The 14,944-nt window shown below is 34.2% G+C and overlaps 1 protein-coding gene across 1 annotated transcript; it reads left to right on the top strand.

Moving 5' to 3' along the window:
- The first annotated feature begins 363 nt into the window (after nucleotides 1–363).
- Nucleotides 364–13,224, top strand: LOC107712082 (BRCA1-associated protein-like). The gene is made up of 12 exons (XM_016517208.1): nucleotides 364–656; nucleotides 1,583–1,744; nucleotides 1,831–2,014; nucleotides 4,334–4,523; nucleotides 4,855–4,968; nucleotides 7,203–7,351; nucleotides 9,203–9,278; nucleotides 9,565–9,703; nucleotides 10,935–11,044; nucleotides 11,141–11,230; nucleotides 11,353–11,456; nucleotides 12,460–13,224. Exons 1-12 carry the CDS (start codon nucleotides 578–580, stop codon nucleotides 12,818–12,820), a joined length of 1,758 nt encoding a protein of 585 aa, XP_016372694.1. The 5' UTR covers nucleotides 364–577; the 3' UTR covers nucleotides 12,821–13,224.
- Nucleotides 13,225–14,944: the final 1,720 nt, after the last annotated feature.

Below are 14,944 nucleotides of genomic sequence, written 5' to 3' on the forward strand. Positions count from 1 at the left end.
TTTTGTTTTATCTAGTTTGTGTGTATATATAATTTTATTAGTCTTATTTTTCTATATTATTATTACGTTATTCGTTAAGTCTATCTATCTATCTATCTATCTATCTATCACTTCAAGACTAATTATTTGAGTGTGTAATAATGTACTTGGCAATAAATATAATATCATTCTTATTATGAAAATATAATGAATATAATAATTATATCAATTAGAATAATAAAAATATCATGGTGTATATGACGCATATTAAACAATATTACCATTATATTATTCACAAACAGTGGCCATGAAAGGCTCTTATTATGAAGTGTGAAGTAGGGCTTTTGTTTTGAAATTATCCTCGTTCCCGGAAGTAACGCAGTAATTAATTTTTCTTTCTCAAACGTCATTGTTGTTTTCACGCGTTTTCCCTCTAATAATAAACGTAATTCTGTTCAGCGTATATGGCATATATTTCTGAAGAAACCCCGTCAGCACGGGCCCGGTCTCTGGTTTAAAGCCGTGTGTCGGTGTTGTGTCGAGTAGTTGTGTGTCTGGAGCAGTGTAGCAGTGTGTCGGGGCTCGATCCTCTGAACACATGAGTGTGTCTCTGGTTGTGATCAGACTCGAGCTCGCTGATCAGTCTGATTCCCCGCACGGCTTTCAGTACTGCGCCGGTGAGTTTCACTCCTTCACTGTTACAGAACTGACACTGACTTTGTTTACCACGATACAGGATGATAGCCATATTCATATACCATGGTATTATCATCATATTACCATTAGTACAAAAATGTATTATGTTTTTGGACATGCCTCAAGGTACCATAGTATTCTGAACTACCATGTAAATATTATGTTTCCTAAAGTGACATACAGTGACATGGTTTATATGAAAATAGTATTATTAAGGGTAATCATACCTGCATATGCGTTACTTGATTTTCATATAAAATAAATAATAATAATAAACAATATAATTATGTAATTATTTATTATTATTATTATTTTCTGGGTCCCAAGGTTACAGAGCTTGATAAACAAAAGTAAAACACAACATTGAGACAATTCATTAGAACAAACAGGATAATGGAACGATAAAAAATAAAACTGGATAATCAGTAAAATAATAATAATAATAATAATAGTAGTAGTAGTAGTAGTAGTAATAATTATTATTATTGCTAATGGTATTAGATATTTTCTGGGACACATTTTCTGGATAACGAAAACAAATACAGTGAAAAAGTAATCATAAACTGAATAACAATAAAAAATTAAAAACAATAAATAATAATATACTTATTTATTACGTTTTGTTATTATTATTTATTGTTATTATTTTATTATGGTTATGATTATGATTTTTTTTTTATTTTCTGAATAATTCAGTATATCAGTAGCAGTAGAATCACGGACCTGAGCTGAAGGAATAGCAAAGAAACGTATGATTATGGTAAATATCGTGATCATCTGGTTTTGTTAACAGAGAGCATTCATTCACACACTCAGTGTGTTTGAGCTCTGAGCTTGCTTCTAGAATCTCTTTGAGGCCTTTATGTTGAGGCCTGGTGTCACAGCTCACATCTCCTGTGTCCCACAGTTTCAGAGATGTCAGAGGACGAGATGAGAGAGAAAGCGCTGACCTCTGCTAGAGCGACGCTGGGCGGTAAACCGGAGCTGGAGCGAGCGGCCGTCCTCCACCAGCACCTGGGCAGCCGCGTCATGAGCGACATGGTGATCGAGACCTTCCAGCCCAGCGCAGGTCTGCAGCGCCGCAGTGCAGTTACTCTCTTTCATCTGACACTCGTTTAACCCCTGATGAGTAAACGCACTGTGTTTTTCCATCAGGAGCCGAGGACGGTAAAGAAGATCTGAAGTCCACAGCCGACATAAACGGAGAAGTCAACGATCAAACGGACGAGAGTGTGACTCCAGACTCTCCCTCCAAACAGCTGCCGGATCAGATCTCATTCTTCAGCGGAAACCCGTCAGTGGAGATCGTCCACGGCATCATGCACCTCTACAAAACTAAGTTAGTGCTGTCTGTCTGTCTGTCTGTCTGTCTGTCTGTCTATCTATCTATCTATCTATCTATCTATCTATCTATCTATCTATCTATCTATCTATCTATCTATCTATCTATCTATCTATCTATCTATCTATCTATCTATCTATCTATCTATCTATCTATCTATCTATCTATCTATCTATCTATCTATCTATCTATCTATCTATCTATCTATCTATCTATCTATCTATCTATCTATCTATCTATCTATCTATCTATCTATCTATCTATCTATCTATCTATCTATCTATCTATCTATCTATCTATCTATCTATCTATCTATCTATCTATCTATCTATCTATCTATCTATCTATCTATCTATCTATCTATCTATCTATCTATCTATCTATCTATCTATCTATCTATCTATCTATCTATCTATCTATCTGTCTGTCGTTCTATCTATCTGTCATTCTATCGTTCTATCATTCTATCTGTCTATCTCTCCAATTTAATTTGAGTGATCTTTTTTGCATATTAATAATCAATATGAATTGGTCTAATTATGCCCTACATGCGTTATTGGGTGTTCTCCTTTGTAATTTTAGAATGAGTTTGCAGAATTCTGATTTATAATATATTCCATTGTGCCAAATAGAATCAAATGCTTTTTTTGAAATAGACAAAGCATGCAAATATTTTTCCATTTTTGTTCTGTTTGATGTGTTTATTGATTAGCCTGTGTAGAGTGTGAATGTGGTCAGCATTTCTGTGATTTGGAAGGAAGCCATTCTGACTCAGGACCAGAGTATGTGAGCAGAGCGGTGTGATTTTGAAGGGAGCGAGGAGCAGATTTTTAAAAAAGTCTTAGCATTGTGGTTTTCACTCGCTCCATCACGAGTACAATTCATACCAACAGCCCATAATATTGAAACCTGCATATAAACTGCACATTTAGCAAGAATTCACATGTTAAACATATATTTAGCTAGCTTGATACAGATGGATCACTCAAATCAGAAAGAATGTGAAGGTTATGATGACGGCAATGGACATGAGCAGGTTAGTTCTCAAGGAATTTGTTCGTTCCTTCTAGATACTGAATATTGTTTGGTAAGAGCATGATTTAAACAGCACTTACAGCACTTATTCACATGCAATCGCTCTCTCAATAATGCAATCAAACAAATGTAATACAGTGCTGTTTCATCTGTATCCGATTTAGAATGAGTAGAAATCTGTAAGAAATGCAGCGATCCGTAGATAAAATAGGCTAACTGACGAAAACGTAGGTTATTTTCATCCTTCACAAACAAAATTTGTACTGCAATAAGCAGCAATGATACCTTCTAATTAGGGCTGCACAATTAATCGAATTTCAAATCGTGATTCCAATTACGGATGCCACGGATGTTTATCTTAAGGGATTTTTCCATTGTTTTAATTTTAGTTTTAGCATAACATTATAATACCATGTATATTTTAACTTTTTTTTATGTAAAGAAGAAACCAAACCAATGTATAGTTGACATTTGAGGCTTAATGCTATAAAAGGCAATAAAAGTTTTTCAGTTAGTGTTTTCAGCTTATTTTCATATAAAAATATGGCATGCAGTTTCTTCAAACAATGGTATAAAGCTATTCAAAACATCAATTGTGATAATCGTAATAAATAATTGCAATTATAATTTCAAGGGAATAATCGACAATTATGATTTTTGTCATAATCGTGCAGCCCTACTTCTAATGCAGACAACCATGCAATAAGCTTGGCATGTGGTAGGAAAAAAGTTTGCACACTAGTGTTCCAATAAGCCACTTTAAAACTACTCTGCTAGTATTTATTTATTTTTTTTTCTTTTAATTTATTTTACGAACAGCACTTCTGTGATATTTCAAAACATACTGAAATACTTGGGGAAATTGTTGCCGCTCCACTCCGCTCATATACTCTGCTCAGAACAGTGTGTCTGTTAAGGAAGTTTACAATTCTATTGCTTAAAATACTGCTAAAACACTAAATACAATTTTTGTTCACACAAAAGATTTGTTACATTCTTGGCTTTTGAGTTTATTTTTGTCAATTTTTCTTACGTAATTGGGAAATGAAGTTGGCTTTGATTATTTTTAATGGTGTTTTTAGTTTATAAAAAGACTTTGTATAATCTAATTATATTTGTCATTGAGTTGGTTTGCTGGGATTTCTTTATATACATTTTCTAAATGTTATTTACTAGTATGTGTAGTATGTCCAAAAAACATGGAATTTGTGGAATTAGAACAACAGACACTTTTGTTGCATTGTTGATTTGAGCCGTCAGTCTTGTTTTGTGTGTTGACAGTAAGATGACGTCGCTCACAGAGGACGTGCGGCGCAGCGCGATGCTGTGCATCCTCACCGTACCCACCACCATGACCAGCCACGACCTCATGAAGTTTGTGGCCCCCTTCAATGACGTCATGGAGCACATGAAGATCATCCGGGACTCCATGCCCAACCAGTACATGGTGCTGGTAAAGTTCAGGAGTCAGGTCAGTTACCTATCCAGATACAAGAACAATGACAATGAATGAACTGAAATTTGATTGGGCAGGATCTAAAAAGTGCCCAGTCTGTCTAATCCTCACTAATTTGGTTTATAACACAGTTCTTCAGAAAAAAAACCTTCATGCATTTTCTGGTAAAGACTCATTAATTTCTGCCTGCAGCTATACTTTTCACAAGAAGTTGATTTGCCTCAGATTCTGACACATTTTGCCACATGATTTGCAAAATAAACTCATGCAAATTAGCCTGCTGAAGTTTTTTTGATGTTCAGTATTTTATGAATGGACGGTCATTGTGTTTTTTTCGTTTCTTTAGGCCGATGCTGACAGCTTCTACACAACATGTAACGGCCGTCAGTTCAACTCCATTGAGGATGCTGTCTGCCAGTTAGTCTATGTGGAGAGAGCGGAAGTCATCAAATCTGAAGAGGTAAGGCTAAAGAGCTTTTAGTTATTAGTGTTTACTAAAGCAAATATCTAATATGTGACCATGGACCACAAGTCTTAAGTGTCAATTTTTTGAAATTGAGATGTATACATCATCTGAAAGCTGAATAAATAAGCTTTCCATTGATGTATGGTTTATTAGGATCGGACAATATTTGGTCGAGATACAACAACTATACAACTACAATCTGGAATCTGAGGGTGCAAAAAAATCAAAATATTGAGAAAATCACCTTTAAAGTTGTCCAAATGAAGTTCTTAGCAATGCATATTAGTAGTCAAAAATTAAGTTTTGATATATTTATGGTAGGAAATTTACAAAATATCTTCATGGAACATGATCTTTACTTAATATTCTAATGATTTTTGGGATAAAAGGAAAATCGATAATTTTGACCCATATAATGTATTTTTGGCTATTTCTACAAACATGCCCGTTCTACTTAAGACTGGTTTTGTGGTCCAGGGTCACATATGACTTGAACAAACCACCAATGATGCTTCTGAAATCACATATTGTCAAAAGTACAGAACGCGATACCAGTCAGTACTGTAATTTTAAAAACATCCATTTCCAGTTAACATTTGAGCGCTGTTGAGCCGATTCTTAAACGCAGCGGGTTGGCCAATTTGTTCACAAGCTTAACAGATATGACTGTGAATTGCTACAATGATCATCGCTTCATGCTCTTCACCGAGCGCTCGCACAGGAGCATTTAAAAGCCGCGTTTATCAGCAGATCCCTAATATATCTGCACGTAGACCGATCTGCTGATAAACAATTGTAGTACCTACTAGACAATAGTGTTGTCAGAAGTACCGACTGGTAATTGGTTTTAAAGTATATAATATTGACGGCTAGCAGTTGAAATGGATACTGCAGTCCAAATTCAAAATATTGGAGAGAGTTGTTTTTCCCACTCCTCCTCAGACACGACACTCATGCGGGTTGCCAGACAAGCAACAGAATAAGTGAAACTGACACGACGTGCCACAACAGCTGAAGTCTGTCTACACTGGACGCAACAAAGCCACCATAAAAAATCCATTGTAAACAGCATCACTGATTATAATGGGTTCTATAGTATTTTGTCGCGCCACGTCCAGTGTAGACAGGGTGTTACTATGTAAGTTGATGAGTTGATTTTTCTGAGTTTTAATATTCCTCTGGTCATCGAGCCTTTTAGATGGATGCCGAGGCTTTTTAGGTCGGGTAGAATCTGCAATCTCTGATTCAGCTAATTTGCTGGCTTCCATGGATTCAATACACATGTCAAAATACTATTGGGTAAATTGGCAGTGGGTGGAGTCACACAGACCAAAACAAAAACAGTCATTCCGACACGAAACACATTTAAAAGCAGAATAACTGGCTGTAGTGTTGTTTTTCGGAGAAACAAGTATGTTGACTTAACATGTTTCTTAAATATCTGCAAACATATTATGGTGTTTTTATGCTTTAGCACAGTCAGAAAAATTACATAAAGCCCCTTTAACAACCGTTACAAAGTATAAATCCTTTCCTGTGTCCTCATGGGATAGTAAAGCGTCCATCGAATGAATCAACAGAAGTAGTAAAGCATCAGGGGATTTTTTGCCTACTGTTTGCGAATACTATGAATTCGGACTACTCTTTTAGCATACTGTTTTTCACCTAAAAAATGACATGCACTGAATGTAGTTCTGTTCACTTAAATCGTATTTTAAAGTTTTTATTTTAAATTTGATATTTAAAGCATTTTAATTTGTGTTTTACATTTAATTATTAACAGTAAGTTATAAAAAAAAATTATTATTACTAAAGCAAGCAATTATTATGAACAAACCAATAACACTAAGTGTTAAAATTCTTGGCAACCACCCAAACATTTCAACATATTTAAAGTACACAGAACAACCACATAGCAAAACATTTTAATTTATGTTTTAGATTTAACAATAAGTTCTAAAATTAAATCATAAAATCATATTATTATCATTACTGAAGCAAGCAGCTACTATGATTTGAACAAACGACTCTAAGTTCTTGGCAACGTAACACTATTTTAGACCGATGCATTGCTTGAGTGACCAGGATTAACCTGTTTTGTTGTTGACTAGCTGTATTTGTTTAAACACACACACACATGTCATGTTTCCAGCACTGATTTACATGCATAACAACAGCTGCAGTGTTCTGGAATGTGTGAATGATCTCAAACTCTTCATTATAAACAGGGGGCCAGTTTACCTGTGATGGATCTGACTGAGCTGCCCAAGTGCACCGTGTGTTTGGAGCGCATGGACGAGTCCGTCAACGGCGTGTTGACCACCCTGTGCAACCACAGCTTTCACAGCCAGTGTCTGCAGAGATGGGAGGATGCATCGTGAGTGCTGTCATTCACAACCAAAGCGCTTCGATTCAACATGCAATCAAAATGACTTACTTTCTCATCATTTTAATGATTAAACAACAAATAGCTTTGCTGGTGATATATCCAAGGCTGTGTGGGCTAGGAAAATATATATTAAATAGTAATATTAATTTTAATCCTACTGGAAAAAGTTCAAGTCTGACCCTACCCTAATTATAATATAGTTATTATTGACTTTATTATATTATAATTTGATATTTAAATCATTTTAATTGGTTTTACATTTAATTATAAACAATAAGTTGTAAGTGTGTGTATATATATATATATATATATATAAGGGATATGCCGGTATCAAATTTTCATGTTGCGATTAATTGCTAATGCTGTTAGTTAATATTTTTTTAGTTCATTTTGTTCATGCTTGGCAAATTTCATCCACACCCTCGTGTGACATTCTTCTCTCATGACGCATCAGTGCATGACACTGTATTTGTGCTCATATTTTGCTCTCATCTGTTATTTACGTGCGTCACTTTTAACCTTTTTGTCCCGATTCTTCATTGACGTGATACAGGTTTGCTGGGCTGTTTTCTATTCTTGCTGTTGTGTTTGTGTTTAATTGTCATAGCTGACCTCTGACCTGCGAGATGAACGTCACAGTGTCATGTTTCATGCGCACAATGGGAGTGCAAACCACTTTTGCTGAGATGGTTTCAGGTTTAAGTGTTTACACACATGAATTTGGCACGTGTGATGCATTTTTGTGACAAATGTCTGAGTGAACCGATATTCAGTGGGAAATTTTGTAGGGTGGGACTTTATTTTATTCATCAGGATTTGATTGGGCATGAAAAATAGGTCATGATATTATTAGTGGAGTTTGCTAATGCATGCATCACTATTGCTAACGCTCATACTATGAGCTAGTGATTTGAACAGACTGCTAACTCAAACTGTGACTCATAAATATTAGATTTAGACTGAAGACGGGACATTTATGAAGAAAGTAAATGGTCTTTTTGACGTCACATTGGAATAGTTTACCCAAAAATGAACAGTTGCTGAAAATGTCCTCACCCTCAGGCCATCCAAGAGGTGGATGAGTTTGTTTTTCATCAGATTTGGAGAAATGTAGCATTACATGTCTTGCTCACCAATGGATGCTCTGCAGTGAATGGGTGCCGTCAGAATGAGAGTCCAAACAGCTGATAAAAACATCACAATAATCCACAAGTAAGCCACACCACTCCAGTCCATCAATTAATGTCGTGTGAAGGGAACAGCTGCGTGTTTGTAAGAAACAAACCCATCATTAAAATGTTTTTAACTTTAAACCATTGTTTCAGGCTAAAATATAAGTCCTCTATCCATAATAACGCTTCCTCCAGTGCATCTTTTCTGAATCCGGAAAGAAATCTGCACAGATCAAGCACCGTTTACAGTCCAAAATAACTCTAAACAAATATGTGGCTGGATTTTGATGTGAGAGACAACAGGAGATGGACTTTTACACCAGAGGAAGCGTTATTATGGACTTAAGTTAAAGATGGTTTAATGATGGATTTGTTTCTTACAAACACGCATGTTTTTGGCTTCACAAGACATTAACTGATGGACTGGAGTGGTGTGGATTACTTGTGGATTATTGTGATGCTTTTATCAGCTGTTTGGACTCTCATTCTGACGGCACCCATTCACTGCAGAGCATCCATTGGTGAGCAAGTGATGCAATGCTACATTTCTCCAAACCTGATGAAGAAACAAACTCATCTACATCTTGGATGGCCTGAGGATGTGTAAATATTCAACAAATTTTCACTATTCCTTTAAGAGCACTAACAGTGTGCACTTCTTCTGCAGGTGTCCGGTGTGCAGATACTGTCAGACTCCTGAACCAGTGGAGGAGAACAAGTGTTTTGAGTGTGGAGTCCAAGAGGTAAACAACTAATTGACTAACTGCACACGGAAAACATCATTGTAGTAATGAATAACACATTTCTTTGGACAAAACACATCTGAAAAATAGAACAGGACACAGTGATCTGCTGCGAGACAGCCCCATGACCCAGGTTATCCTAAACATGTAATATAATTATTTAATAAATTTTTGCACATCATGTATAACATATATCCTACATAGATATATGTTTCAGTTTGTACGCTGTATGGATTCAGTAACTTACATTACATGATATTTTAGACATATTTGTCATGTGTCATAGAATCTGTGGATCTGTCTCATCTGCGGTCACATCGGCTGCGGACGCTATGTTAGTCGTCATGCCTACAAGCACTTTGAGGAAACGCAGCACACTTACGCCATGCAGCTGACCAATCACAGGGTCTGGGACTACGCTGGAGGTGTGTGACGTCATAGCAATGCAGAAAAATGCTAAAAAACAAACAAAGATCATGTAGAATACAGCTGATGTGCAGTCACATGCTTGAAAATAACGGTTAAATATTTTCACTGAAATATGAACTTCTCTGGTAATTAATATGAAATATTAATATAAAATCCTGTCCTGCATTATTTACATTTACATTTAGTCATTTAGCAGACGCTTTTATCCAAAGAGACTTACAAATGAGGACAATGGAAGCAATCAAAATCAACAAAAGAGCAATGATACGCAAGTGCTATAACCAGTCTCAGTTAACTTAACGCAGTACACGTAGCAAGGTTTTTTTTTGTTAATTATATAATAGATAAAAAGAAAATGGATAGAATAGAGAAAGCTAGTGTTACAGGTCTTTTTAAAAAAAAATTTTTTTTTAAAATATTTGTTAATTAAAAAATGTATATTATTGCTGATTATTAATATTAACATTTCACTCAGAAATATGTCAAATTATGGATTGTTATATATGGATCATTATCATGTTTCACATCTTTAAACACTTGTCCAATTCAGCGTTATTTTAGTATTATTAATATACTATTATAGTTTTTTTGAATATTTTTAAATTGAATTTTAATATTTTTGGTTTTCATTTACATTTGAATTATAGTAAAAAAAAATGTGTGTGCTTTTGCCATTTTTATTCTTTTTTTTTTTTAAATTAGACTATATAGTTTTTATTATTTTTACTTTTTCAGTTTTATTTCTTAGTTATTTAGTTTTAGTTATTTTAAGTTTCGTTAAACTAAAATGAAAAATTATGCCTTGGCAAATAACTGAAATAAATAAGTTTAAGATTTTTATATTTTAGTTCAGTTAACATTTATTTTATTTCAAGTAATGAATTTTTTTTGTTTTTTTCAATTGTAGCTTTATTTAATGATAATAACCCTGGTCCAAGCAGATTAGCCAGAGCCATCTGCAACCTTTTAAATTACAACCTTCTTAAAATTTGAAATTTACATTTTTTTTTTTAACTGGATAAAATCAAGTTTTCCCCTACAATATTTATTGTTGAATAATCTTGTTAATATTTCACTCCAAAAATTATGCAGGTTAAATGCATTGAATGTTTTTTTTTTTTTTTTTCATGTTTGAATGTTTTAATTTTAAATTTCATTTTTGAAACAGTTTATATTGAAAATTGTTTGTAACAATTTTGACTGAGTCTTTGCCCTTATGTTGATCAGATAACTACGTTCATCGGCTTGTTGCCAGTAAAACCGACGGGAAGATGGTGCAGTACGAGTGTGAGGGCGACACATGTCAGGATGAGAAGATCGATGCGCTGCAGCTCGAGGTGTCTGTGTGTGTGTGTGTGTGTGGGGGAGATTTGCTTTGTGTTAGATACTCTGCCATCATCTTATATTTTGTTTGACAAATCTTTTTCCTACAGTATTCATATTTATTAACCAGCCAGCTGGAGTCTCAGCGCATTTACTGGGAGAATAAAATAGTTCATCTGGAGAAAGACACAGCGGAGGAGGTGAGAACCGCACAGTTTACTTGAACAAATCCATAAGAGCATTATGTTTAAGATCATAATAATCTGCTATATCTCATATTAACATCAGTGATCCAGCTTCTTTATGTTTGTGTGGGTTTCAGGTCAACAACATGAAGGCCAAATTCAAGGAGACGATTGACAAGTGTGACAGTTTGGAGCGGAAACTCAACGAACTCGTCAAAGAAAAACAATCCATTGAAAAGAAGTACAAATGACATTATCTTTTAAATGAATTTTTCATAATCATCAAATGAAACATTTGGGTCTCTTTACAATAGCTGTTCACTATAGGCCAGACAAAATTACCATGATAACAGGGTTATTACAGTTAACAAACTATAAATAACAGTCTTACTTGAAATAAAATAAACTAATAAGTGAAATAAAATTCACATTTTTTTTTACTTGTTATTTCAGCTAGTAGACAGGGCAAAATTTCTCATTTTCATTTAGTTTATTAAAATAATGTACTAAAATAAAATAAAAAAATTTATAGAAATTATACAGACATTAAAAAATGACAAAACAGCTAAACTAAAATAGCTGTTCACTATAGGCCAGACAAAATTACCATGATAACAGGGTTATATCAGTTAACTAAAACTATAAATAACAGTCTTACTTGAAATAAAATAAACTAATAAGTTAAATAAAATTCACATTTTTTTTTACTTGTTATTTCAGCTAGTAGACAGGGCAAAATTTCTCATTTTCATTTAGTTTATTAAAATAATGTACTAAAATAAAATAAAAAAATTTATAGAAATTATACAGACATTAAAAAATGACAAAACAGCTAAACTAAATGAATTAAATTAAAATGAAGAGAAAATATGAAAAAAAAAAAACATTTTAAAATTTATTTAAAAAAAACTATAATCGTATATGAATGATAATAAAATAACACTGCATGGTAAAATAAAATATAATTTCGTTAAGTTAATGTTTGTACATCAAATGTAAGTTAATATAAATAAAACATAAATAAAATATTAATAATATAAAATATTAATAAATTAGAATTTTTGTGATTTTCTTTTTCTTTAAAGTACTGGCTGTAGTTATTGCAGTGTATTTATTGGTAGTAAATATTGTTCTTTGAAGGAAATTACATTTTTTGAAAGGTAGTTGCTTATTGCTGGAAAAAAATGCCTTTTTTTAAAATAGTAATACACTGTTTACACAGTCTTTTGTGCTGTTTTCTGCAGATGTTCACAGCTGAACAACAAAGTGGTGAAGCTCAGTCAAGAGCTGCGGGAGGAGCAGGAGATGAACCGATGCCTGCGAGCCAATCAGACGCAGCTCCAGGCGCAGCTGCAGGAGGAGGAGAGGCGGGCTCACGAGGCGGCGGCCAATAAAGACGGCCAGATCGCCGAGCTGCAGGAGCAGCTGCGAGACGTCATGTTCTACCTGGAGACACAGCAGCAGATCGACCGCATGCCGGCAGACGCCCGGCAAGAGATCCAAGAGGGTCAGATCAACATCGCTGCGGCCCCACAGCCCGGGCCCTCGGCCCACGGCCCCGGCAAACTGAGCGGCCGCAAGGGACGATCCAAGAGGGGAAAGTAGCAAAAGACGTTGTGTTTAGTATATTCAGTGCTTAACGGATGGCAGAAATGTTGCACAGGAAATGAGGAAGTTTGAATAATCACCCTTCCTCATGGTAGAAGCTCTAATATATCACGATTTGTTCGCACGAGGACACCAGTTCCGCTTAGAAATGTAGCTCAACCGGTTTCATATGAAAACAAAGTGCTGTTCTTGTTGCACAATTTTATTTTCCGTATGTTTTTAGTGTCCTCATAGTTGGAAGAAGTCAGTTTTTGATTTACTTTATGTTTGTGGAAATGATTGGATATTGCTTTCTGCAATTCTGACAGAAGAATCCCACAAAAACACGTTTGTGTCATGTTTCGCTTGGAGAGAAAAAAAAAAAATTATATTTTGCTGTAATGCATCTGGATGTTTTTTTTTTTTTTGTAAACTCATTTCTGCTTTTATTCTCAGAATTCTGAGTTTATCTCACAAATCTGTTTTTTTTTTGTTACCCCCACCATGGAATATAAAAATAAAGTAATTGTGACTTTGGTAAAAATTGTCAGAATTGTGAGATATACACTTGCAGTTCTCAGGAAAAAGTCAGAATTGCAAGATATAGACTCAAATCACAATTCTGACATTTTTCTCTGAATTCAAGGTTTACCTCTTGCAATTTTTAAAAAAATTTTTTGTAAAAATAAATAAATATATAAATACATACATATATAAATAGCTGAATCGGGCTTCCAAACTAATAAGTACAATAAATACTACTAAATACTTACATTTACACTACAACTTAAATAATATACCATATTTTTTGCATTATAGTAATTGAAAAAATGCTTTTACACTGAAAATTGGGGTGATGCATGTAGGCTTCATGTTTCAATAGGCTGCATATTCTTCATTTTTCTTTGCATCAGGCTAAAATCTGACATTTTTGCTGAGATTCACCTCATTGTGAGCTGTATTCTGATCGCAGGTCACAGGTGTGCTCCTGTAACTCACAATCACAAAGACTTGATGCACAGAAAGGCGCTTTTGTGGTGAAAGGGCTCGTCACACTGCACAAAATCGTGTGGCTTTTGTCGTGTCTCATTCTCTAACACATCCACCCACTTATTTTTAGTAAGTTATACACAGTCACTCTTTGTATTGAGACATTTCTCTGGTTTCCACACCCTTCTCGTCGGTTACAGATGCGTGGGATTGCTGGAGGCTATTATTAACTTTTGACAAGAAAACAAACCGCAAGCATTTAAACACCCTTAAAATGTGTGTGATTGTCAAACTGTTAAAGCTACAAATAAAAGTTATTCTGAGGCAACTTCACTAGCAAAGAGCTACTAGAGAAAGTAAGCAAAAAGGCGCAAGGGTTAAAAAAAAGTAATATTAACAATTACTTAGTAATATTAAGTAATAACAGGCATTTTTACTCACTTATATCATCAGGTCCGTTTAAAACAGCAGGCCGTTAGTCTTCGGTTCGCCGAATAAACTACTTTTGTGAGAAAACGGCTTGTTGGTTAATAAACTGACAGCCTGTCCGCTAATCTTTAACGCGTTTGACTTTTTTTTTTTTTGGGAGTGAGCTATATTTGGAGTTTACCACGAAACAAAAAAAAACCGTCACTGAGAAGTCCTAAAACTCAGAATGCGACTGATTCAGGTAAGTATAAATGATATAATAATAATAATGTTATATATTAATATAATTATACACTTTTAAATGTATTTTCTTAAATATTATACATTTATATAAAATAAAAAATATTTGAAGAATTTGAAGAAATTACATCAAAGCAATTCAATTACTTGATTATAACTAGTATATACATTTAAATTTAGTTAAATTTTTTATATAACATTTAAATTATATAAAATGTAAAATTTTAATTATTTAAGACATTTATGTCAAAATCCTGCAGCCTATTAAAATACAAAAGCAAACCAATATTTTAAGATCAAATCATTTTTAAGGTCAACATTAAATAATGCAATGTTAAATCATTCACAATGAAACCAGCAACATGTTTAAAGGGGTCATATGATGCTGCTAAAAAGAACATTATTTTGTGTATTTGGTGTAATGAAATGTGTTTATGCGGTTTAAAGTTAAAAAAACATTATTTTCCACATACTGTACATTAT

This window comes from Sinocyclocheilus rhinocerous, unplaced genomic scaffold (genome assembly GCF_001515625.1).
Source record: "Sinocyclocheilus rhinocerous isolate Xijiao unplaced genomic scaffold, SAMN03320098_v1.1 scaffold5757, whole genome shotgun sequence".
NCBI lineage: Eukaryota > Metazoa > Chordata > Actinopteri > Cypriniformes > Cyprinidae > Sinocyclocheilus > Sinocyclocheilus rhinocerous.